The sequence below is a fragment of the Microcebus murinus genome, chromosome 7, assembly GCF_040939455.1.
Source record: "Microcebus murinus isolate Inina chromosome 7, M.murinus_Inina_mat1.0, whole genome shotgun sequence".
Classification (NCBI taxonomy): domain Eukaryota; kingdom Metazoa; phylum Chordata; class Mammalia; order Primates; family Cheirogaleidae; genus Microcebus; species Microcebus murinus.
Genome location: NC_134110.1, coordinates 70,106,336 through 70,133,136, shown reverse-complemented (window position 1 = coordinate 70,133,136; position 26,801 = coordinate 70,106,336). Strand labels below are relative to the sequence as shown.

Genomic DNA, 26,801 nt, shown 5'->3' with positions numbered 1-26,801 from the left:
TTCATCACCTTCAACTGTTCTTTCTTTTTGAATACACGTGTGTCCATGCACAAATATACATGCACAAGCATTTGGGCAAAGTTTTAAAAATCAAAAGATAGAACAAGGTACAAAGATGAAATAATTTGCTTCTCATCTGTCTGTTCTTATCATTTCAGATGATGGAAAATTATCCTTTGAAGAATTCAAAGCGTATTTCGCAGATGGTGTTCTCAGTGGAGAAGAATTACACGAGCTCTTCCATACCATCGATACACATAACACTAAGTAAGGAGCTTTTTTATCACAGGATTCTGTAAATGAAGATGAGAGAGTGTGAATGATTATATACCCATGAAGGAGAGAGGGAGGAAAGATGTAGAGGGTTCATTTTGTCATGTTTTCCTATGTTTAATTCTGAGATAACCTGCTTGTTAATAACTAAAATGCTTTGAAAGACTGAATTTCAATCGGAAAAACAATGATCTTTTTGTAGGGATCTGCTCTAACGTGGTTTTAGATTGTCCCCTTTTTGCTTAATGTAAAACAAAATTATAGATTAGAAATAATTCTAGTTCTGTCATTGATAAAAAAGTAGAATCTTGCCTTGTTACTAAGGCTTCATCTCAATTTGCTGTGTTTAAAACTTGTTCTTAGGCCATTCTTAGATTAACATAGTGAAATGTAAGCATTGTATTAATAGCAGTTACCTGGACAATTAAGGTGTGCTGAATTCCAAATCACTGTTACCTGAGAAATGCAAGTAATGCAAGACACAGAATTATCTGTGAATAATCAATGTATACAGTGATCCATTTTATTAACCTATACAGATATCTCTCTTGCATTGAGTATAACATTTATGAAGCTTCTATTTATATTCTTACTCTGCTTAAAAATATAAGATAATGAGGACTTTAGAACATAGAACAGAAATGAGCTGCTTGTGTTGGGTGATTGAAACAAATCACATTGTTTGTGACAGTCACAGTTATAAAACTCTAATGTGAAAAACCACCGTTTCAGCCATCCCTTGAGACCCATCAGTGTGTGTACTACTTAAATGATCACTATCTTGCTTTAGGCAAAGTGCTGAGATGGTTCCAGGCAGTGAACCAGCATGTCAAGAAAATGCTCTTGGGCTATCTCTATAAACAGACATTTTCTAAAGCCTAGGTATTAAGAAAAATTAAAAGATTAAATTCACTGTACTCAAGCAGCTGAATATTTTTATAACAGCCAATTTGTAAGTTTCTTCAGAGGGGTTTCAAATTCTTTATGAAATAAATGGCTTAAGATTTTCCTGTCAGAAACAATGTTAATGGGTAACTGTATCAGAAGTTCCATTCTGTTCAACAAATCTATCCTATCAAGTCCCTTGTAGGTATTGGTGGTCCAACTTAGAACCAGCTTAGAGTTTAGTGGAGAAATAAAGCCACTAATTGATAATGTCAATGTAATATCATAATTGTTGTGATTGAAGTATTCACAGGACACTTGGGGATCACACGGAGGGAATTTTAGATCAGTTTGTTAGGCTCAGGGAATGTTCACAGGAGCTGAATCATTATGGGAGAGTAGAAATTCCTTCGTAAAGATGGGTAGGGAGGAAAATATTCCAATGGGAGGGAGGAGCATGATGGCAGAAAGGACTGATGGCAGAAAGTGAGTAGGAGTGGCAAGTATCTTCTTATTACTAAAGTGTCAACTTTAAGGCTGAGAGTGAGAGGAGATGAATCTGGAGAGAAAAGAACAGACCAGACTAGAAGGAATTTGCATTCTGTGGTTGCAAAAGTGTTTCAGCTTTGTCCTGTAGGCCAGGGAAAGCTATTAAAAAGCTTGAGCCGGGGAGCAACATCTTTGCAGGTCATTGTGGCCTTACTGAAGGACTGGCTTAAAAGATAGAGGAGGAATACAGATGATTTTAGTTGAATCCTTAAATTACTACTGGGAAAGAATGTTTATTCATGAAAGACAGGCAACCATGTTATGTCGTACTAAGAAATGATGCTTGAAAGGAAAAAGGAGCAGAGGCTCCTTTTGTGGCTCGTGTGTTGGAAATTGAGATGCTAATATTTCATCCTGCATGCTGATTAGTTCTGCCTCATTACATTATTATTAAAGTTTTAACAATATCTAGATTTTAAACATTTATTGAGTGTCATAGTTCCAGAATTGGCATCATGAAGATTTTTCAATACATATTTATCAATGTTAATGAAAAATAAATTTTCAGTAGATCTTCTTGGCCTGGATTTGCTATTTTATGTATATCTTTATCAGTTTGGATGCCTTGGCATAGCTTTAAGATTTCTAAGTGCTAAAGAAGTATAGGTAATGATTTATACATCAAGTCTAAAGGCATAATTATTACTACCAGTTACTCTCATATGCATTAGTAATAACAATAAGTCGTTTCTGATCCTAATGATGTTCAACCTAATTTGGAGCTAAAGTATATTATGTTGAGACTTCTGAATAATATTCATGAAATTCCTTTTTTAAAAAAAGTATGTCAGTGTCAGGCTTTGATCTTTTATAGAGATGAATTCAAACATTGACACAGAAATTCCAGAGCTATGCTTGAAGCAAGTGATAACTTTTATCTTTGAATGACTCAAGTTTTAATTAATAATTATTTTAGTGATTATACTATATATGCCAATTACTTTTCCCCTTCCATATACCTTCTAAGGAAATATACTCTCCTCCCAAATCCTGTCACTGCCACTACTCAACATCCCTGGCTATTTTAATTCAATCAAAAGTACAACCTGGCCTCAAGGAGCCAGTCACACCAAGGCTGGACCAAACCAACCAGACTCACTGTCTCTCACTGTTCGTGGGGGGCTGTGAAAGTCAGAGTCCATGGTCATCTGCTGCTGAGGCCCCTGGGCCACCTGGTTCCTGCCCCTCTAATGTCTGAAGGTTTAACTTCACCTTGGAGTCCATTACATCAGTGTCTGTTTAATATACTGTATCTTCTTGCTCTTGATTGAGTAGGACTCTGTCCCTTGCAAAAGTATGTTCTGAGACAGTGTTACCTCAGCTCATTCCTGCCAGCTATAGAAACCCAAGTCTCTTTGCTGCAAACGTTAAATTTGCCATGTTTGAAAAGTGACATATCCACTTTGCAAAAACTTGGAAAGAAAGAAGGAAAATACTGAGAACATATCTTGCTGGTTACATTTTTCTCTTTTGTCTCATGAAGAATATTACCAAAATACTATGCTTGATCACAAGCAGCAAATATTATTTGGAAGCATAATTAGAGCGGTTATCTATAGTACAATATAATTAAGATATTTTATATATCAAAATTAAGTAAATTATTCCTTGTAAAATGACATAAAAAACCATGAGGTAAACCTATAGGCTTTCAAAGGTCATGTTTTATAGGTAGCTTTCAAATGAGCAAACTACAAATATAGAGTGGTGTGGCAACTAAAAAAAAATTTTTTTGACAACCAAAAAAATATATACTGCCCTCTCCACACACATTTAGGTAGCAGTCATAACTTCCAAATCTAACTCTGGTTTTTCTCTTTCATTTCATGCATTTATTTCTTTGATCTTTAATTTTAAAAATTCAATGTGTTCATTTAAGAAATTCTCTTAAGAGGACTTCACTGCAGTTTTTTTGTTTGTTTGTTTGTTTTGGTTTTTTTTGTCCCCATGCCCTGGCATTCCTCAGATCTTTTCAGTCAAATTTCCTTCATGAATGCAATTGTAAACTAAGACAGACAAACAGAAAAACAAACCCCAAACACATCCAACCTCATGAGAATTTATACTTTTGAAATTATGCAAAGATTCCTGTATATGAATGTTAGCAAGGTTGGAAGTATTTCAGGTCTGAATCAGAGAGTATGTTTTTAGCGTATTTCAAAACTAAGCTATCTGTATCAGCCACATGTTCCTCCCTGCTAAGGAAAGTGTCTAGTGAGCTGTAGTCAGCCTCTCAGCCTGCCCAGGGGACGAGCTTAATCTCAACACTCTATATAATCTTATTCTAATGAGAATTCTATGGATCATCTTACTTGTTTGGTGCTGTATTAAAATCTTAGTACAGTGAATGATCTACCAGAAATTATATTCCTGCTGTATATAGCCTGAAGATTTCATTCAGAGCAGAGACTTCAGAAGTGATAAGAACCCTGAATGAAAGTAGGAGAAATTTGAAGGCATTGGAAGCCTAACTTTCCATCACCTTTTTAATGATTATTTTAAATGGGCAGATCTTTGCCATTAGGTTTGAACATTTGGGAAGTTTACTTGAGTTTTATCTTGCAAAGAGTAATTGGTTGAGAGAGGAGCAAAAGACCTGCTTGTTTCTGGTATTTGGGATCTGTGACATGGCAAAGGAGGAAAAGGTCAAAATATGTTTGTCGTAAACCTTAAATGTCTCAAGGTTTAAGGGAAGTATGTACAGTTTAATGTTCTGAAATATTCTGAAGAATGTCATGTCCATCTTACTAGAACTTTCATGATTTCACAGATTTTTGTCAAGACTCATTTTAACTATTTTCTTTCTGGGTCCAATACGCCTAGTCTTTCTTTTTCTTTAAAAAACAAATTGTTAAATCTCTGAGTCATTTTAGTTAGTCTTACTGCATCTCTTCCAGTTCCATTAAAGATTTTTTAAACACATGTTTTTCTCAACTTTTGTAAAAGTTCAGAAAAGAATAGTTAGAGCCCTTAAAATGTAAGTTTTTTAAAAAAAGACAATATTAGCAAAAACTAAATCTACAGGTCGGTAGTTTATAAATTGGGACCACTACAGCAGTTAGAAAGCAAGAATAAATAGAGTGAAGATCATTAGATCAAAAGGAAACTTCCGTGGTTCATCAAAAGGGTTCTCACTCATCAGAAAGTCAGCTTCTCTATATTTTGCAGTCAGTTACAGGACAACTTGAAGAATTTAGCATAAATGCTTGTGATGTTTGTTAATCATGACAAAGGGAGGGAAAAGATCCCCTGGAGACCCAAAGCAATTTTCCCAGCATAGTATACTTTGGAGTTCCAGATTGTCAGGGTAGACCAAATGGTAGACCAGATGGAAGTTTCGCTTCTGGGTCAGAAAATGAACATACAGAAAAGCATCCCAGGGCCCTCAGATGGGGGTCTGCGACTAGAAATAGATGACTGATATCTTCTGATCAAATGTTCTTTCTTCCAAGCTAAAATAATTTTGGGGGGTGCTGAGCAGTGGGATTTCAACCCAGTACTTGTTAAATCACTGAGACACACCAAAGCAACAGAAGTATCACCACCTACTAAAAGAGGTCCATCTTGAGCTAGCTCTGATCATCTAAAAAGCTCTTTCTTAAACCAAACTGAAATTTGTCGCTCTAAATTTCCACTTGATTCTGCTCCTTAGAGCCATTCAGCATATGAATATTTTATGACAAGTCTTTCTAATATTTGAAGATAGTGTTCATGCACCAGTGCTGAGATGAAGCCCCTTAATAACTGGAGAGAAATGGTATCGAAGGATTTGTCTCAGATGGCAGAATTCTGCTCCTTCTAAAACAAACAAAAAAATTTGCTCATCCTGTATTTGTACATGACAGATAAATTCTAAAGCTTGATGAGTTTTTGGATGAAGGCACTTTCTCTCTTATTTATTATACTGCTTAAGTGGACATATTTAGTGGGCAGTGGGAAAAGAAGGCAGTATCAATACCCATGGAATAAGCAGTAGGTTATTTTGAAGAGCAGGCAGCACAGTTTGCATGGCATCTCAACTAGAAAGTGCATTGCAATTTCAGTAATGGGCGAGCCTTCCTATTATCATAGCCTATGCCATTTGACTGGAGCTGAAGACTTAGAAAGCAGCACCAAAACTTAAGTGCCTGGAGAATAGAATAGGCCACAGTCTGAGTTGTTCAGCTAAGTGTGTGCAGCATGATGGGGAGGTGCACAAGTAAGAAATCGGAAGAGAGAGACAGAGGGGTGGTGTAGCTATATGTCAAGAGAGCAAAGTGAAAATCAGTGTCCAGGGTACACTAGGCTAACATGGAATGGACAGACTGGGTGTGGCAGGGTTGAGTTTCAGCAATACAGATTTGGCTAAGGAGCTTTCTCAGAAGGAAGATCCAAATACTCAGATGAGGTCCAAACTGGCCATGAGGAAACTAGCAGATAACAGAGTCCAGAAAGAACATTTCTTTCTGTACATGGCCAAAGCTTCGCTGTAGAAATTAGGCAGTGAGTTGATCTTTTTCCAGGCTCCAAGTAGCCTTCTTGGCATGAACAGATAAAGGCCAGCAGATGTATGGTGTTTTCAAGAGAGAGGCATGATTTTCAGAACACTTTGGATGCCAAATCAGGGATGGAGTCCGAGCAACCACAAAGCTGCAGAGAAAGAGAATACCATTTTTTTGACAGATTTTCCTCAACTTCTCCTAGACTGTACTTGGTAGAAGTCACAGCAGGGCAAATGACACTATAGCAAGCAGGACTTATGGGTTGTGAGTGACTGAAACATAAGTTAAGCTGACTTAAGGAAATAATTATCTGGCTCATGTGTCCAGAGATAGGTTTCATGTGTGCCGGAGCTCAGTACCCAAATGAGGCTGCTAGAAATCTGTCTCCTGTCATTTGTCACCTCTTATTTTTCCTCCGTGTTAGCTGTTCTCTTGGGAGGACACTCTCGCTGAGAGGTCAAGATGGTTACTAAAAGCTCAAGGTTCATATTGCTGCCAGCTTGGCAAACTCTCAGAGAAACCTCTTTTATTTCCCAAAAGTCCCAGCAAAATTCTGGTCTTGATTCGTGTTAGCCCAGCGTGGATTTCACCTACATCCCTAAATAAATCACAGTCTTCAGGAAAACATAACGTGACATGGAACCAGAGTTCTGTTTCAGAACAAAGGGGAATAGATGCTGGGCAGGCAAAACTTGAGTCTCCTGCAGATCAAATAACTGCTTATTCAGCTTCAAAGGCTTCTGTTTGCCATCTCATATTTTAGAGGAAGATAATCCCCTTCCCCGAGAGGACAAGGGGCGTGGTGGAGATTGAACTCCAGAGAATTCCTACTAGTTGTGGGGTCAACCAGGAAAATCTGAAGCTGTCTATGAGGGAAGAGACTGAAGTCAGGGAGAACCCTTTGTTGTGACAGGCATCCTGATCCCACTGAGCTGTTCAGTGTCCTAGCCCCTTCCTCGCCCTTTCTGACCATCTGACTGTATCTATTCCCAGTGGTCCTGCCTTCCCATACTCTCACTGCGGTAACTATGCACATGATGCCCCTCTTTGTCCCTTGTGGTCCTGCCAGCTCTTTGTATCTTCAGGCACTGCAAAGCCTCAGACTTGGAAACACTTAGTCTTTTTTCCATTAGTCTTTCTTCATGATCACCCATCTAGTTTAGATATTCTGGATAGTTCTTACATATTGCATTTGACTTATTTCTTGAGAATTTAAAAATAAGAAAGAACCACGTACATGGCTGAGAGGTTGATTATTTGATTGTATCCTGTATAGTGCAGGTAGACTGTATAGGATATAATCAAATAGTCTGGCAATCCTACCAGCACTCACTCTAATCTATTACTGGGTCTGCATTACTGATTCCATGTGGACATTAGAACTGACCTGTGGTCAACAGATTTTCTCTTTATTCGCTCCTTTTTTAGATGTACCTTTCACTTCAAGAATTACTAAAACATTTGCTTGCTTTGAGAATATTTTTCTCTAGCTCACAATGATATGGAGAGGAAAAAAACAAAACAAAACAAAAAAAACAAACCAACCTATTTCCTGAGAGTTACTTTTAAAACTCTTCTTTCCTGGGAAGGCATTTCATTGGCATCATCACCTTCTCCTAAATCAGGCCACTCCACAATCTGCAGTGTGGATTGAGGCGGAGGAGTCTTCCCTGGAGGAAAAGTACAGAATCAACAAACAAAATTCTACTTCATAATTAAGGATATTAGCATAGTTTGGAGGATTTATAAAGGAGGGAATTTTAAAGGGAGTTTTTTTTTCAAATGACATGGAAATGGTTTGTACCGAGTTACAATTTCTGAAAAAATAATTGGTTCTAATTTTTCTCATGAAGATGATAGTCAAGTCAAATTTTGTGTCAAGGCAGTTCATATATGACTTCTAAAAAATACTTAACTTCTAAGGGAAATGTTTAATTTCTAACTAAATAATGAAATACATTTATCAAATGACTGTGTACCATGTGCTTGTCTCATCTTATTTAATGGACATAAAAACCAGTGTATTATTATTCAAAGCCTATGTTAAGCAATCTGATACAAGAAGTTAAATAACTTGCCCAAAGTTACACAGATAGTATGTGTAAAGCCCTGGAATTTTCCCAAGTTTGCCTAAAAACAAAACTCAAAACTCTTTTTGTTATCTTGCCACCTGAATAAAATTTCATCCTTTTAGCTGTCTATTTGTATATCAGAAATCAAAATATTCCAAGACCGGCTTTAAAAATTCCTTTCAGGTATTTTATCCTTCATGAAAAGATAGTTAATTCTCTCTGGTAGCAGAATACATTTGGATGTACAGTATAGAGGTAATTGCTTTAATTGCTGCCTTTATCTCTTTTCTTTTTATATCTATTATGTAGGGTTTTTACAGTGTAGGAGTTTCTACAATGTAGAAATGTTATTCTTTTTTTCTGTGGACATTGTGTTCATTCTTTGCACATTTTCCCTCCCTCTCTTCTACCTTTATACCTGGAATTCATCGTCTACTTTTAGACTTAGTTCCTCACCGCCCTCCATTCTATCACTTTGCATTTGCAACAATTTTGCTATTGTTTTCTACAGGGCTCTTCGGAGCACTCAGAGTTTTATTGTTTCCTTTAATCATTTATATCAAGAACTTTTGCTTTTAAACTTTTTTCAGGTCTTTTTATATTTTTAATTCTTATCTACAGAATTTGGGGGGGTTGTCATCTATTCCCCAATAAAGAGTTTGAATTTTTTAAAAATCTTAATTGAACTCTCTTCCCATCAGCCATGATACAGTTGCCAATGGGGAACTCAAATCAATTACTACTCAAAATAAAAATTGTCTACTGAGGAATCTAGTTGAATTATTTATTCACACAAATGCAGTGTTTTCTCATACCTCACCAATATCCATCATATGGATGAAATCAATTCAGTAAAATTGTAATCTTGTGTCTTTAAAATTCATGATGCTTGCTTCCTGAACAATTTCTACTCCCATATTCAATGCAAAAACAAATCCTGTATTTTTTTTAATCTTCACCACCACTACCTAAGTACAAGCTCTCTGTCTTTTACAGCTACGTTCATTATTCGCAAGAATGATCAGTTTGATGAAATAATTACAATTGTTCTTCTTTATGACTCCTCAATATTTTAGAATTCTTGAAATAAATGTAGATTACAAATAACTTGAAAGTTATTGCTTGCTTTTGAAGTGAAAGTTTTTCAAGAGCAATTTTCTTAGGAAAATATTTTCCCCATTGTTATGGTCTGGATGTGTCTCCCCTAAATTCATATGTTGAAATATAACCTCCAAGGTGATAGTACTAAGAGGTAGGACCTTTGGGAAGCGATTAGGTCATGAGGATTCCACTGTCAGGATTGGGATGAATGCCCTTATAAAAAAGACCTGAAGGAGTTTGTTACCCCTTCTACCATGTGAGGAAAAATAGAAGGTGCCATCTAGGAGGAAAAGGACTTCATCATACACCGAGTCTACTGGTGCCTTCATTTTGGACTTTCCAGCCTCCAGAACTGTGAGCAATAAATTTCTATTGTTTATAAATTACCCAGTAAAGTATTTTGTTAGAGCAGCCTGAAAGGACTAATACACTCACAAATAAGATAATACAACATATAACTATTATAAAAAGAATTGAAACAATATAGAAAATTATAAAAAAGAGCATAAAACACCCAAAACCCCATTACCATGAGTTAACCACCAATAGCATATGGTTTCCATAACTTCTAATGTATACATTCTATTTTAATCATGGAGAACTATTTTCTCTTGGCTTTTTTTCTTCTTCCATAGTCCACCCTTATTCCACCTCTGATAACCAATCTTTACCACCTAAAGTGTGATCTTGTATCTTTCTCCATGCTTATGTAATCATACACACATCTGTATATATCATGAAAATCTTCCCTGACCATCCTTATTAGGGCCAATTTTCCACTCTGCATTCTCACTGTAGCATGAACATCTTTCCACAGCACCTATATCAGTTATAATTTTATATTAATATTTATGATGTGTTTGTTTGATTAGTATTCACCTCCCCTAGTCTAAACTCCAAGAAGTCAGAGATCATTACTATTTTGCTTTCCATTAATTCTCAGCATAGTGTATAGCACATGTTGCAAGCCCAGTGAATATTTGAGGTGAGAAGGGATAAATTCCTGCTTCCCCACACCTCATGCTATGCACTTTGTCTGAATAGCCTTGCCCCTCCACTCTGCATAATAAAGTTTTTCAGGCATTTAGGTCCACCCAACTCCATAAGAAACACTGTTGCAATGTGGAAAGAAATGAGGCTTGACAAGCTTGAGCTTAAATCCCTCTGCTATTTAGCTATAAGGACTTTGGATGGTCATTTCTGTGTATTGGGCTGTACTTTCAGTGGCTGTAAAAGGGAAGCAATGTAAGAACCCATTTTGTAAAATTTAGTAATAATATAAAGGCACCTGCCACAAAGTAATAAATGATGATTAAAATGTATTCACTAACCTTTCCTTCTTTCCTGGATCATCATCTGTCTCCAAATTTCTATAATTACAGTTTATATCTTCAAGAGGTACCACTTAATGATATATTATTTTCTGTTATTTTTGCTAATTGTTTCATTAGCATATTAATCTTGTTTCCAAATCTAATTATAAACTCCTTTGAAGCAAAGACTATTGTTTTCCACTATTTCTAGCAATTACTGTAATACATTCAATAAGTACTTGGCTACTTGATTGATTGATAATAGCAACAGGATATATTGATTAGATGTAAGAAAGGCATGTGAAAGTACAATGCTGGTAAATTTTAGAGTTTAGACTGTGGCTGATTAACTATAGAAAAGGTAATGCTATTAACAGATGCTAGCAAATATAGAAGGAGAACTGACTCTTTTTGTTTGAGAAGAGTAAATGATAAATTTGGCTCTAGTCTCTCAATTAAACTTAAGCAGTTTCAAAGTTTACTTCTATTTTAAAATAGTACCTCCTAGGAATTAAAGGCCATGAAATATTATTTTAGATATAAATTTGGATTATTTTCATATTTAACAGATACAAAATATGTTCTAATGAAGAATTTCTCTTTTTCGTAATGAATAAACATTCATATGTGAAAAAAAGTTTCCATTGTTTCAAAAGGAGCTCCTACTACATAGAATATTGTATTCTTTGTTCTGGTCTTAAAAGGTTTCTCAGTGAGAAAAAATAGACTAAATAGCAAAAGCTTTTAGTAGTGAACTCAAAATGTAAGAAGAAAGCTACGCATGATTATCAGCTGAATGTTATTCTTGTCTCAATAATGGGTTTAGTGGTTTAATTTTATTTTTAAGTTTTTCTGGGAATCTATTTTTAATCAACTCTAGATCAAAAACAATGACTCAGAATAATTAGAAACGTACCTAAAATGGGCTATAGATTTCTAATCATTAGCATAACTAATTTTTCCTCCATTGTCCACTGTCCTCATTGCCATCAGTGAGGTTGAAATTAATAAATTCTGACTTGACACTAGCACAAAGAGGTTTTTTTTCCCTGTATTTTGTTTAAATTGTGAATAGTTTCCAAGAGAAAATTCAGATGGTCAAACTTGATAGCCATTATTCCAATTAAGTGTGAAGCTTCTAAAAAATTAGTCATTTATTCCCTAAATATTTACTGGTTCAATAAATATTTACATTTATCTACAATGGATACCATGTACCATGTATTATGCATAAATGAATAAATATTACTTCATATTTATGGGAAGCTAACACTGATGGATAGAAAATTGTTTTTCAAATATCTCATGGCGGGCTGATTTTTTGCTAAAGTGGAGGGCAATGGCTCATACTGTGATTGAGGAGTGTGAGAAGCACTCTTGCCCATTAATATTTCCATCTGTATGCCTATCTTTAACCCAGGGGCTTTTCAATAGTTAATTCTTGTTGATAAAATGTACTTTAATTGTTTTCATTATAACTTTCATACAAAAAAAATCATTAAAGTCATTCATGAGAAACTAACTTTTAAAAAATAGTTCCAACAAGCCAGAGATGCATGGGTATTGTGCTAATCTCAGGGAGGTCACCTGCCTTACTTTGGCCAAAGGTCAACCACTTAAATAATATAGATAGGCGAAATGGGATCCCATAACAGTATTCCCCATTGCCCATGGGGGATATGTTCCACGACCTCCAGTGGATGCCTCAAACTCCAGATCAAGGGTCCTCAAATTCCGGCCTGAGGGCCACATGCGGCCTGCTGAGGACATTTATCTGGCACTCAGGGTGTTTTTGCCACCGCTGCCTGTCCTGCTTAGCAGCCGACTCATCCCAGGCCCACAGTGCACATGTGTGGAACGTGCGCCACACTCTCCAACGTTGGCCCTCCAACGGTCTGAGGGACAGTGAACTGGCCCCCTGTTTAAAAAGTGTGAGGACCCCTGCTCCAGATAGTACTGAATCCTATATAGACTATGCTTTTTAATCTGATAGCTGAGATGACTACTAAGTGACTAATAGGTGGGTAGTATATACATGGTAGATAGACTAGACTAAAGGATGATTCAAGCCCTGGGAAGTACAGAAAGGGGCTGCAAGATATTTCATCACGCTCAGAACTGTGTACAACTGAAAACTTATGAATTGTTTACTTCTGGAATCTTCTATGTAATATTTTCAGACCATGGTCAGTTGTGAGTAACTGAAGCCAAGGAAAGTGAAACTGGGGATAAAGGAGAAACTACGGTACTTGAGAAATGATTGATCAGGGCTGCTTCTGTGGATTCATCAAGAATCAAATAGGGAGAACAACCATTTTCGACCTTTATTTTAAAAATATAAATGGAAATAATTATGTTTAGTGTCTCTGAGTCCCTTTCTCTGGTTTCTCTCTCTCTCTTTCTCTCTCTCTCTCTCTCATTCACTGTGATCCTTTTCCAGGTTTAATTGAGACTAATTGTTATGTCTATAACAGACTCACTTAAATTAGAATGGACTATTAAATTAGAATGGACTATTAGAAGCCTCCAGTCATTGAATTTTTGTTTTGCTATTTATTCTACTTATCTCTTTGCATTTCTACCTCTCTTCTGAATTCCTAACCCTGAATTTTTGCCCTTTATATTTTACATTTTAAAATCTTTTTGTTGTCCATAGAACTATGTCCCATCTGGTTCATGAAAACTCATTGGAATTATGTTTTTAAAATAGAATATATTGAGAGACATATTCCAATGGAAAAATCAGGGTATTTTTTTACTTATCTTTGTAGAATGTATGAAAAATTATTATTCTCATTATATTCAGTTAAAACTATTCTCTGGGGTGAAAAAAGTATAGTAAGACTTCACTTAATGTCATCAGTGGATTCTTGCAAACCAAGACTTTAAATGAAACCACTTATAAGGAAATCAATTTTCCCACAGGCCAATTTCTTGTCAAACCATCACCAATCTTCTAAATAAAGACCCAAAACATGTCTAATATTAAATAGTGAAATACATACATTTAAGAAAGATTATTAAAAGCAAGATAATTATTTATTCAGTTATTACAGTTCAGGGTCACTGATAGCTTGAGCCCATCCCAGCAGCTCAGAGGACAAGGGGGAACCAACCCTGGACAGCACACGTTACATCACAGGGCGTACTCACTCACACCCACACTCGCTCCAACTGTGACAGTGTAGACACGCCAACTCACCTTAAGTACAAAATGTGGGGATGTGGGAGGAAATCCACACAGACATGGGAGAATATACAAGCTCCATGTAGACAGGGCCCCAGGCCAGGAATTAATTTTTTTCATCAATGTTATAACAAAACAATGTCAAAATAATGATAGTCAAGGACCTACTATAATGTAGCTTTCAAATCCTATGACAGAAATCTTTTTCATTGTCACAGACTACACTGGAAATTTCTGTCCTTGATTTGTTAAAGTCTTTGGCACCAGATTTCTTAACCTGAGCAAAATCAATTCCTGGAAATTTAATATAAAATTAAATATGAAATATTATAGATATTGCATATTTTTATTTTGAAGGACATGGAAAGGAAATGATTGATACATTCTCCCAGACTGTCAGTGTTATGTACCAAAACAGCAAACACCCACCATTCATCCTTGCTCTTAACTTCTAAATCTAATTAGTCGTCAGTTCCATCAGCCTTTTACAAATCACTTTATATTAACTCTGCTATAGTAAAAAACAGTTTAAATATTATAAGAAGCTACCATGAAAGGTCAGCGAAGTTTCTTGAGAATTCTAGGGGAGAGAGTCTGGGAGATTAGGGAGACAGGAGGCTATTAAATTTGAACTTTGAAGTTAACCCATGTCTAACTCATCCCACAAGGTCAATTCTATTTTGCCCACACAAACTGAGCTTGCCATTCTTCCAACAAAGAGTTACTGAGTGTTTTTACTCTGTGCCAGACATAATGCTAAGTTCTGGGAATACAGTGGTGAACAAGGGATTTAGAGTGTAGCAGAGAAAGTAGACAAGCAATAACTTGATTAATTATGACAGAGAAATACAATGCTTTGTGGGGGGGAAGCGTGCTAACCCCCTCTAAAGCATCAGCCAAGATGTCTTAGAAGAAGTGACTTTAAAGCTAAGTCGTGAGGTATTATCAAGGAGAGGTGGGAATGGAGATGAGAGAAGTTTTCAGCCAAAGAGAAAGCTATTTGGAAGCCTACAGGTGAGAGAGAGTGTGGCAGGTTGGAGGAACTGGAAGACACTGGGCATGCTGGCAGTGTCAAGTTCAAGGGGGGATGGCGAGAGAGGCTAGGAAGGCAGGCAGGAGCCCCAACCGTGAAGGATCTTGGGAACCAACAGGGCATTCGGATTTCCACCCTTAGGTCAGCGCAGAGCTCTTGAGGGAAGTGACTGGATCACGTTCATGTTTTAGAAAGATGACTCTCTCCAAAGTGAAGAGAGATGGTGGGAGGTGACAAGTCTGGAGACAGGCAGCCTAGTTAAGAGGCTGCTGCTGCTGTGCTTGAAAAAAAAAATGTTATCTGGACCATCATTTTGAGGCATCTGTATCTTTGTCTTCTGAGTTGGCTTAAATTTATCTTATCTGGCAAGTTTTCTGGATAATAATTACCCTGATGCTATAATAATGGTCAACGTTTATGGATCCTTTATCATGTGCCAGATCCCAGCACTTTCCACTCATGAACATATTTAATCTTTATAAGAAACCTATGATTGACTGCATTTTGCACATGAGGAAACTGAGCCAGACTAAGATGGAGTCATTTTCCCAAAGTCACGCAGAGAGGAAGGGTTAAGGTTTGGCAGTGTGGCTTCTAACCACTACTCTATACAGCCTCCCATGAAATCCACTTTTGTACGCTGCCTTGGGGTCTGGCAGAGAGCAGTGATTTTCATTCTGTTTTGGAAGGCCCTGGCCGAGCAAATTTTTCAGTGCTTTACTATCTTTGAATATTAAGTGGAGCTAATAATATTTTCTGGCAGGAAACTTGTGAAAGCTTACGAGCAAATCTTAAGAAGCAGTTTAGTCTGCCAGCCAAGGAAAGTGCTACATAAATATGTGAAGTTTGTTTGACTTGGGTTAGTAGTAGTACTTCTAAGTGCGGAACCCCATGACGCACAAATGCATTGCTCGTTGCTGCCTCCTGGGTTCAGGACAGGAGCAAAATCGTGGCGGTGGCTGTGTAGTCACACTGTGCATTTAGTTCTCTGTGCACTATCCTAACTCTTCTTTGCTGGGTGTTGCTGGAATTTGTGGTGAGGGCACAGGTATCATCCGTCAATAGAAATCTAATATTTCCAGAAGTGTTACCGAGGAAGAACAAAATGGTAGTGATCAGCCTATTAAAAGTCATTGAAGTAGTTAATTGGAAAATAGTGCATAGAAATGATCTATCTCGGCAGAGAGCCCTTCAAGATTAATATCTTCCTTTCTGAAGAGCCTTAGAAATCCGTGCTCCAGTTGACAGGAATTGCTGTTTTTGTCATTATGTCTTGAGGGTGTAATAGTATCTAGTAAAATGGGCTTGCTTTGAAAACAGAGATTAGCATAGTACAGAGATGCTTGGGAGAGAAGGGCTTTCACTTCATTAATAATAGAATACTGGAGACCACTTAAACTCCTGGGTGTTATCTAAGAAAGGGAGTTAAGAACTGCCTTAGGTGTTTGGGACTCTGCCTCCCCCTCTCCTCCTAGCCTTTAGTCTAGCAACAGTGAGAATGGCCTGGGGACTTATTTTCAAGGACAGCAAGGAAAGGGGGACCTGAGCACACCAAGTTTCAGTCTTCAGAGAAAAGAACTCTCTCCATGGATAATGGGCAGGTGGCCGCTCTGAGAATTAAAGGAAAGCAATCTGCATCCTGGTGGGAATTATCAGAGAAAATGGTGTGGCCAGGCAGCTCAGGCCTGAGAAGTCATTTGGCCTTAATAATCGGGAGCAGCACCCGTAGTTCTCTGAAAGGTAGAGCTGGGGGAGCCACTGGGAGCCTCCTAAAACGTTCATCCACCTCCAAACCCACAGGTCAACTTTTTTCCTTGGGCTTGAAGTTGTATCACGACATATCTGTATACCTAACAAAGAGATGTGATGTTGCTTCCTTTTGAATTTTTCCATTGTTTCTCATTCCTTAAAGACAAGTGCTGGGTAGGAGGAAGGATTGGTTGAGCTGCATCTCACATTGTCGAAGCTGTCTGCGGAGGAACGTCATGTGCAAGCTCTCAAGGGCCTGGCTGTGTGGGAGGGCTTATTGGTTGCTCTTAGCTGTTTGTTTTATGTGGGCTGTCTGCTAGAGCAGCTTGTCTGCTAGAGCTCTTTGCTCCTCAAGTGAATCCTGGGCTGTCTAGCCCTGCACTGTGCACCATTAGAGCTTTTTGACTGCACTCAGAGAATTTTCCCATTTTCTATAAAATGACAGAATGCCAAGACAGCTCTGCCCTTTAGATGGCCAGAAACCTTTTCCTTTGTGTCTTTCTCGATAGATTTTAGAACATGCCACAGGACTTTTATAGTGTGTGCCTTGAGTTTTACTGAAGTTGCTAACACCTTTGTGGGTGATGCAAATGGTGTGCGATTGTAAGCTCTACAAAAGTTGCCTAAAAATGTGGCAGGTAGGGCTGGAAACATGTAAGGTTTGCCCCACTGTTCTGTGCTCCTCCCACCATCATTCCTTTGTTTGAATAGGTGTATAATTGCTGGTCTCTTTTTCCCATCTTATCCAAGAGGGGTATGGATACTTTCCCTAGCAGAGGGAAGAAAAAGGAATCTTTTTATGCTTCCTCTTTCTGTTCTTTTTCTTTAAATTTTGAAGCAGCTGTGATGTGCGGGGTCACGAATAGAAGGTCTTTGATATTGCTTAGCATGTAGCAGAGAAATGAATTTGATGACTTTTCATTGGCCCCATTGTCTATTGTTAGTGAGAACTGATTATTACCTGCTCACCAACCAGAACAGTGAGACCTAGGTGACAAGACCTCAAGGACAATTTAAATACTGAACTCTGGGATTTGCTCCATTTCTCTTAGATATATATTCATTGTGCACTGGCTGTGAGATAGAAACCTTGCAAATGCAAAATCTAGCATCATTTTGGACACCGGTGCTTCCTTCTAAGCCGGATGCTTCCCTTTATATTTTTGTATCACTGACAATGTAGATCAAGAAAAAGAAAAAAATCCTTGCTTCTGGCGGGGACATTCTAGTCTAACTTCTTCATTTGACATTTGAGGAAACTGAATTCAAAGGATCTAAAGGACTTTCCAAAATTATGACGGACTCATCATGGGCTGGAGCCCATGTCTCCTAAACCCATCCCTCCTCCTTTCCATACTGCCTCCTTACTTACGAGCGTAATAGACCATGAAACTGAGATGTGTAGGAAAGGGCAATGTCACTTTTTTTCCTATAACTTAACCTAATTTCCATTTTGAGCTTTCGTTCTACCAGATGATAGAAATTTAATTTCAGTCAACTCACGGTCACTTTCCTCCCTGCCTGGGGACTGTGTATAAGTCTGGAGCATTACCTAGCACAAAATTATGAGACAGGAGGGGGCCTCTCTTCCTCTCTGTGCTCAGGTCTCCATGATGTGTCCGAGTGATGTCTTCATTCTCACCTGACTTCTGGGTAGTAGTTGAGACAGGTCCCTGTGCATCTTCCTTTATTCTTAACATCCAGCCCTTTTCAAGTCTGCCAGCTGTCTGTGCCATGTCTGAGACCCTGAGGGTTCCTGTAGTGTTCCCAAACTAGTCCCCTGGGCAGGTAATTCTGGTCCTTCTAGCCAGGTATTCCATGCAGATATGTCTGCTGCTCCTTGTTATGCCCATCGGGGAGGGCACAGGTTTTCTATCTGTAAGTGGGTCACAGATCTTCCCTATTGTCACATCCTTCCTATTTCTCTGTGTCTCAGCTTCTGTATGTTTCACCTGCCAACAGTCCCCACCTCCACCACCATTTTCCTCTTACAGACGTGGCCTGCAGGGGAAGACAGTATGCGTGACATCTTCTAAGGGATGCACTTGAATCTAAGCTCTTCACTTTCCCTTTCTCTCCTTTCCTCCTCTTCTCTAGGGAATTTTTATCTACATGGGGGAGTAGGAAGGCATGGTTGTCACTGAGCTGTGTTCTTCTCAATCCTTTATCTTACACCTGGATCTGGACTTTTGAAATTCTAAAGTCAAAATTTGACCCCTTGAATTAGAGTTCTCTAGAGCAAGAGAACCAATAGGATGTGTATCTATATGAAAAGAGATTTATTTTAAGGAATTGGCTCACACAATTATGGAAGCTGGCAAGTTTAAAATATGCAGAGTGGGCTGTCAGACTGGAGACCCATGAATAGTCAGTGTTTCAGTTCAAGTTCAAAGGCCACCTGCTGGAAAATGCACTCCTGCTCGAGAGAGGTCAATCTTTTGTTCTAGCCAGACCTTCACCTGATTGGACAAGGCCCACCCACACTGTGAAGGGCAATCTGCTTTCTCTGTAGTCCACTGATTTCAATGTTAGTCTCATCCAAAATATCCTCACAGAAACAACCAGAATAATGTTTGACCACATATCTGGGCATCATGGCCAAGCCAGTTGACACATAAAATTAACTCTCACTCTCCTCTCTTGTCTGTGGTTTGCCTTGTTGTTGCTTCTCCAAGACCATAGGAGCCTGGTCAGTACCAAGAGATACTGGAAGGTGCTTTGGGGATAAATGCAGATTGGGAGACATTGGCTCCTATTTTTTAAAATACCTATTATGCATAATTACATAATGTATTATATGTATGTATTTAGCGTGTCTTTAATTAATTAGAACTTTTCAGTATGCTATTTCATAAGAACATTTGATTTTTGCAGATGTTTATCTTTAGTCTTCAAAAAAAAACCTCTTGAAAGTAAGCATTGATTTAGCTTCCATTGATTGCAGTGTTTTATACAAAAAGACAATAAGTTCCATTAATTGAAAAGATTTCTTTTAAAACCACAAGATACAGCACTATGTATTTATGTATTTAAGTGAAAGCTATGCAACTTTCAAGTAATATTTGTCACCAGAAAAAAATCTGAAGTATAACTGCTTTTGTTTAACTTGATTTAAAACAAATTTTTCCTTGAGACTTGCATTTTTTAAAAATTTTATTTCAGAATATTATGAGGATACAAACGTTTTGATTATACAATTGCTTTTGCACCATTTGAGTCATAGTTATAAGTGTGTCCATCACCCAGCTAGTGTGCATTGTACCTGTTAGGTGTGAATTTACCCATCCCCTCCTCCCCACTCCCAGCTGCTTGATTTCCAATGAATGTCATTTCCATATGTGCACATAAGTGTTGATCGATTAGTACCAATTTAATGGTGAGTACATATGATTTTTTTATCTTTATGCAAAATCAAAGATCAGTAGTCCGCTAAAAGTTCTAGACAAAATTTTCCAAAAAGTGAGCAATGGTTTTTGCTCCAAATGCTGGGATGGTTTTTCTTCCTAGAGTATCATCTGTGTTCTTAATTTTTGAAGTATATTTTCTCTGAGTGATTTTTGAAAGCTGACAAAGTAATGCTTACCTCTTTGAGTTGCTGGGAGACCACAGGGTTTTCTAGCATGAAGTGCCACCTGGTACATCCTAAATTCTGTGAAGCAGAGACCAAGCTGGGCTAAGTGAACAAAAAGTGGCATATCCTTAATTACCACAAAATGATACCTAATTACCTTCCTGCCAGCTTTAATGTAACACCGAAGGTAGCTGAGATGGTGTCTGATTTTAGCGTGAGTTACATAAGACAACCTTTCAGAACTGGAACAACTTCGCCAATTTTTCCAACTTGCATTTTAATAGGTATCCTGTGGGTGCACTGTTGTCAACATGGCCGCCCACACTTTGGCCACTGATAGCTGATGCCTTCCTAGGCTTGTTATTATAACAAAATAGCTTTTGATTTAACAGTGAAATTGTGGGAACAGTTATTAATATTTCACTGAGTGTGCTTAAACTTGCTTTTGATACTTAAAGAAGGAATAGAAAATATAATAACAGACACTTATTGTCATCAAAATGGAAACTGCAGCAATTTTGTGATAATAGATTTAATATATGAACTTGTCTCTAGTTAGATTGAACTACAATGGTTCTACAAACTTTACAAGAACTACCTCAGTAAGTATTTTAGAGTTTTCTTATTGTAAGAAACTAGCTATGAGTGGTCTTCAGTCCTTCATTGCAAAAGATTTAAGACAGGAAATTTAGTTTTAAGTGCATTCAGTAATGAGATAGCATCAATCAAAAAATCAAGTGTTCTTTTTTTAGTTTTTGCTACATTTATTTATTCTATTCTACAATTTATTCTACAGTTACAATTGAGTGATTACTATATGCCAAACTGTCCAGACTAGGATTTAAGACTATAGCTTAAAATGATAGAATAATTTGGACTGCTATTTTTCAGGTTTCATATTGTTATGGCAGAAGAGTTTAAGAAACTACTTTTTATTCTTTAAATTTCCAATGTTATTTATTTTTAATACAACTATTAACAAAATAGCCATAGTTGATCATTATGTTTAGCTATAATTTCCATTTTTGTAATAAAATTAATCTGCTTTTGTACTTGAACTCTCTAAAACAGAAAGAGAAGGGACTGCGGTCTAACATTAATTTAATATCCCAAAGATGGTAAAGGGAAAGAATAATTCAATATAACCTGTCAAACACAGTAGTTGCCAATTAACTTCAAATCGTTTAAGCTTCTAGATGTCAGCAAGGAAACTTCATTCAAATCACCTAAATTACTTCTAGCTGTCAGCAAGGAACAGAGAGGAAGATGAAAATGGAGATATGGAAAAGAGAAATTAGAGGGACAAAAGGAAAGTAAATAAAGTGGAATAGGAAAAGATAATTACTTGTTTGATTTTAAGGCCTATTTTCTTAAATGCAAAATGATTCAATATGATTAATGAAGTTGCTCTGGAAGAGAAAAAAGTTATCTTCTTTGATAGTAATGTCCCTTGATATTCATTTCAATAACTTAAAGATGGTTTGGCACATAAAGCAGCACATTTTTCCACTAGCATATTGTGTAAAGAATCAGCAAACTTAATGAAGAATGGAAAGAAGATTTAGGCTTGAAGAGATCTGGTGTAATGTCAGAGAGGCCTAGAAAACCAACAGTCTGGAACAAGTAGCGAACCTTGGAGAGTAGGGGAAGATGGATTGCAAAAAGCATCATTTGTCATAAATAGATGATAACTGTATAACATATGAGATAGGAACACTACACCAATCAGGAAGTATGCTTTATTAGACAGCTGGGACGAAAGAGTACTGGATTAGGAAATAGGAAAACTAGGGAAAAACTAGAGTTTTGGTACTTTGTCTAAAATCAGGCATCCTCAAACTACGGCCCTCGGGCCACATGCTGCCCTCCAAGGACATTTATCTGGCCCACAGGGTGTTTTTGCCATGGCTGCCTGTCCTGCTTAGCAGCCGACTCGTCCCGGGCCCACAGTGCGCACTCTCCAACAGTCCCAGGGACAGTGAACTGGCCCCCTGTTTAAAAAGTTTGAGGACCCCTTTTGTATATCTTCCTAGTGAGGTTCAAGTCTCTTTGTTTCCATTGGAATCATTACATTCCCTGTGATATCATGATATAATAGAAATATATTAATATATTTTTGGTCTTTGTCCCTGGTTCCTGGCACAGAGCTTCTAAAACCCTTGGAATTTCTTAAGTGTTAGGGGTGAGAGGAGCATCCTGTGTTATTCATAACAAACCCCTCTGTGCCATACCTGAGTTTATGCTAATGAGGTGACTCTTGGAGGATGGGCCTGGTTGCCAGAGGAACGGACCAAGAGATTAGAGAGTTGGAACTTGCCACACTAACCCTCAGCCTCCAGGGAGAGGAGAGCAGCTAGAGATTAGTTTATTCACCAAGGGCAAATGATTTAACCAATCCTGCCTATGTCATGAAGCCTCCATAAAAACCCTAAATGACGGGGTTAAGAGAGCTTCCAGGGTGGTGAAAACAAAGGAGGTGTGGCGGCTCCATGCACTGCTACCCTCAACACCGAGTCCTGTGCATCTCTTTTATTTGGCTGCTCCTGAGTTGTGTCCTATATAATAAACCAGTAATAGTAAGTGAGCCATTTTCCTGAATTCTCCTGAGTTCTGTGAGTCCTTCTAGCAAGTTATCAAACCTGAGGAGAGGGCCGTTGGAACCTCTGATTTGTGGCCAAGTTGGCCCAAAGCTGTGAGTAACTTGGGGACCCACTATGTCCAGTTGGTGTCTGAAATGTGGGGCAGGCTTGTGGCACTGAGCCCTTAACCTGTGGGGTCTGCCCCAACTCCTCGTAGTTAGGGTCATAATTAAATTGGGAGACACTTGGTGTCCAGAGAGTTGGAGAATTGCTTACCGTGAGGGGAAATCCCATATATTTGATGTCAGAAGTATTATGTGACTATAGAAAGAAAAGTGGGGGATCTTTTATTCTCATTTTTTTAAATAGATTTTTTTAAATGGCAGTTTTAAATTTCATGGCAAAATTGAGCAGAAGGTACAGAGATTTCCCATCTATCTACTACCCCCACATGAGCATACCCTGACCCAGAATCAACATCCCACCACAGTGGTACATTTGTTACAACTGATGAACCCACATTGACTCATCATTATCACCAGAAGTCCATGGTTTACAGTAGGATTCATCCTTGGTGTTGTATGTTCTATGGGCTTGGGCAAACTTGTAATAACATGCCCTAAATTCCTCTGGCTCCACCTATTCATCCCTCCCTGGCCTCTAACCACCTTTTGTTTTTGTTTCTTTACTTCTCCAGTACACAGGATCCTTCACTAAAATGAGTTAAAGTGAATCAATACACTTTTCTTGTTGTTTTTAGTTTTATTTGGAAGATGGGCATTGTTTTTGAAGAAATGCATCAATGAAAGTCTCTCCTTGATACCCCAATTGCTCACTCACTCTGGGGAAATACCTGACTTCACCTTATGTGAATGTCCATCAGGAAGGGTATAAACTAAGAGCTGCCAAATTCCTCCTTTGTACAAAATACTGTTCTAAATATTTTATGCTGTTACCTCCTTTAAAATTACCACCACCTAGGAAGGCCCCGAAAAGTTCAATATTTTGCCCTTTAACAGTTATGTCATGTAACTGGTAAACGATGGATCCCACATCAGAACAGAACTTCTTATCTTCAAAGTTTGCATTTTCCCATCATCAAATATTGTCCACACACTGGTTGTACCAGAGCTAAGTGGAACATTAGAAGAAGCATAGCACCATATTTTGAGTGCTTTCCATGTTTTCCCGCCCATCCTAAACTTGGATGCACTGATTTTAAATAGAGGAAACTAGGATTGAGAATGATTAATTTGCTTAAGTCATGTTTTTTTTAATCTATAGCAACTAACTGATATGTCTTAAATTATTTGTTTTTAGCCTTTTGGGGAGGGGATACAGATTAAGATCCATATCCAATTTTATCTTTTCAACTTCATCTTTATAGAAAGACATTAGGAAATTAGTATTATTCAGTCAACTGAGAGCCCACAACTTTTGCTAATGATAAGCATCTATTTAATATGTCATTTCTTCACCTTTTCAAATTTGCGATGATCCTAAAATAAAGATAGTACTATTTGAAGCTGAGAAAAACATAGTTATACATGGATTATTATTGCACCGAAATGTTCCCAAAATAGTCTCCCCTGAAGCCAAACTCCCACAGCAAAACCCTGAGACAAGGAATCTCAGAGAGCGCTGTGAAGGCAGAACCCTGCATGTGCTCTATGTAACGCACCTGTCAGATTGGTGGTACCATTGAGTCAAGGCTACTGACTCAGACCATGTTACTATGTATACTCCACTTGTCCAAGCTTTATTTCCTTATTATTCTCAATGAGGCTTTCTTTGCCATTTCTACTGCCGTACCCAGATATAGGATCATCTGATATGGCTGGGCAAGAGCACAAAAGCATGGAGAAAGCTCCCTGGGAATAACGGCTAGAAGAATGTCACTGATAGTTATATGGGAGTAACCTGTGTTGTCCCTGAGAGGGTACAGCACTTAGGCCTGGATTATGAGGCGTATATGATATTGTTTGTGCAGGTCTATTCTATTTAAAGTAACAATAGTAGCTATAAGTAAAGCTTACTTTTTGCCTGACGCTGTCAAATGGTTCAAGATTTATCTTCTTTCATCTTCATATCCTGTACGATTAAATTTCTCATTACTTTCACTTTATAAGTGAGGAAGCTGAGCCCCAGAGCAATTAAGTGAATTGGCTAAGAGCACACAGCTAGGAAGTGTGAGAGTTGGGATTCAAACCCAGTAAGTCTGACTTGGAAGATTTCACTATTAACCACCCACCTGTGACTCTCTACCTTGCCTTCATGTTAAAATCACCTGTGACCTTTATTTTATTTTATTTTATTTTATTTTATTTTATTTTATTTTATTTATTTATTTTTTGAGACAGAGTCTCACTCTGTTCCCCAGGCTAGCGTGAGTGCTGTGATGTCAGCCTAACTCACAGCAACCTCAAACTCCTGGGCTCAAGTGATCCTCCTGCCTCAGCCTCCCGAGTAGCTGGGACTTCAAGCATGCACCACTATGCCGGCTAATTTTTTCTACATATATTAGTTAGCCAATTAATTTCTTTCTATTTATAGTAGAGACGGGGGTCTCGATCTTGCTCAGGCTGGTTTCGAACTCCTGACCTTGAGCAATTCGCCCGCCTCGGCCTCCCAGAGTGCTAGAACTACAGGCGTGAGCCACCGCGCCTGGCCGCCTGTGACCTTTAAAAACAAAGAATTCACTAGGCCAAGGCTGTACCAAGGATCAATTAAATGAACATTCTGAGGACAGGGTCCTAAATCAGTATTTTTTTAAGACTTTCTAGGTGATTCTAATGGGCAGCCACTTTTGCAAATCACTCCACAGTGACTCATTGCTATTCCTGGTACACTCTTAACTCCTGGGCTGCACCTCTATTTAAGAGGTATTTATAGAGTACTGAACATGATACCAATAAGTTAAGAAATTTATTATCCATGTGCTCAAGAATGTATTAATCAGTAGGGAGATAACACATGTATTACATTTATCAGCTAAACAACACCATCAGGCAGTACCAAGTTGTTTGATTTGGAGATAAGTGCTATAGAACCTAGGGTTTCAAAGATAGGCTTAGGAGATCGTTAAACTACCAAGGTAGTTTTTGTTCATATGTATATATGCAATTCCTGGGTTGGGAAATGGATAGGTGAATGAAAAGATGAATCATACCTTTCATCAGTTTCTCAAAATGGTCATTGATGCAGAAAAGGGTAAAGATTACTGCTGAGCGTGCAGAAGAGTGGAAGTTGAAGATGGGCTAGAGTGGTCAGAAACAGTGTCATGAAGAAGATGGAACACACCGGCATTGGAGGAGCCCAATATGATGATATGAGAGGAAGGAAGGAAAAGACCCTTCCAAGTCCAGAGAGGAGCAGAAGCAAGGTTTTGGAGGCAGGAATATCCTACTAGTTTCAGGATTATGTGGGGGATTCCTTGGGAAAATTTTTTATTAAACATCAGGGATGATTTTTTTTCTTCCTTCTAGGTCTCACATTAATTAACAGATTGCTTTTATAAGACTATGAGTTAAAGGTTCAGTGCCCTAAGGCATTTCTACAAATTTCTTTATTTTCTATTCAAAATAACATTCCGTAACAGATATCACCCCCACTGGCTCCTCAGATTTCTGTGATAATGAGGTCTTTGTTATAACTGTTTCCATGTCCAAGGGGAATCAAAGACATGTCCCACAATGTTCCCCTTCCTGATCTTAGGAGGGACAGCCAAGGAGAAGTTCACCCACAGGCAAGCTGTGTAAACGGGAACTTCTTTCACGCAAGGTAACCCAATGTGACTGGCAAGAATGACATGCAATTCCACCTTTCCTTTCCTCATTTGAGTTTCCTGCAAAGAAGCAAGCATGCAAAATTTCCCTGACATAGGGCAAGATATAAAGACTAAAGAACATTTCGTGCATTTATTTTCTTTCCTTTGTCATATGTATAAATTAACACTTAGAAAAAGAATGGCCGAGGCTTTACTACACCATCCTTTCCTAGTGACAGGTA

General features: G+C 38.0%; 1 protein-coding gene across 1 annotated transcript in view; it reads left to right on the top strand.

Annotated features, from left to right (window-relative positions):
• The window catches only part of NECAB1 (N-terminal EF-hand calcium binding protein 1), a 149,316-nt gene that overhangs the window by 29,588 nt on the left and 92,927 nt on the right, over positions 1 to 26,801 (top strand). Inside the window, exon 3 of the mRNA XM_012760724.3 lies at positions 159 to 267. Within this exon, the coding sequence (XP_012616178.1) occupies positions 159 to 267 (109 nt within the window). The remainder of the gene's footprint in view (positions 1 to 158; positions 268 to 26,801) is intronic.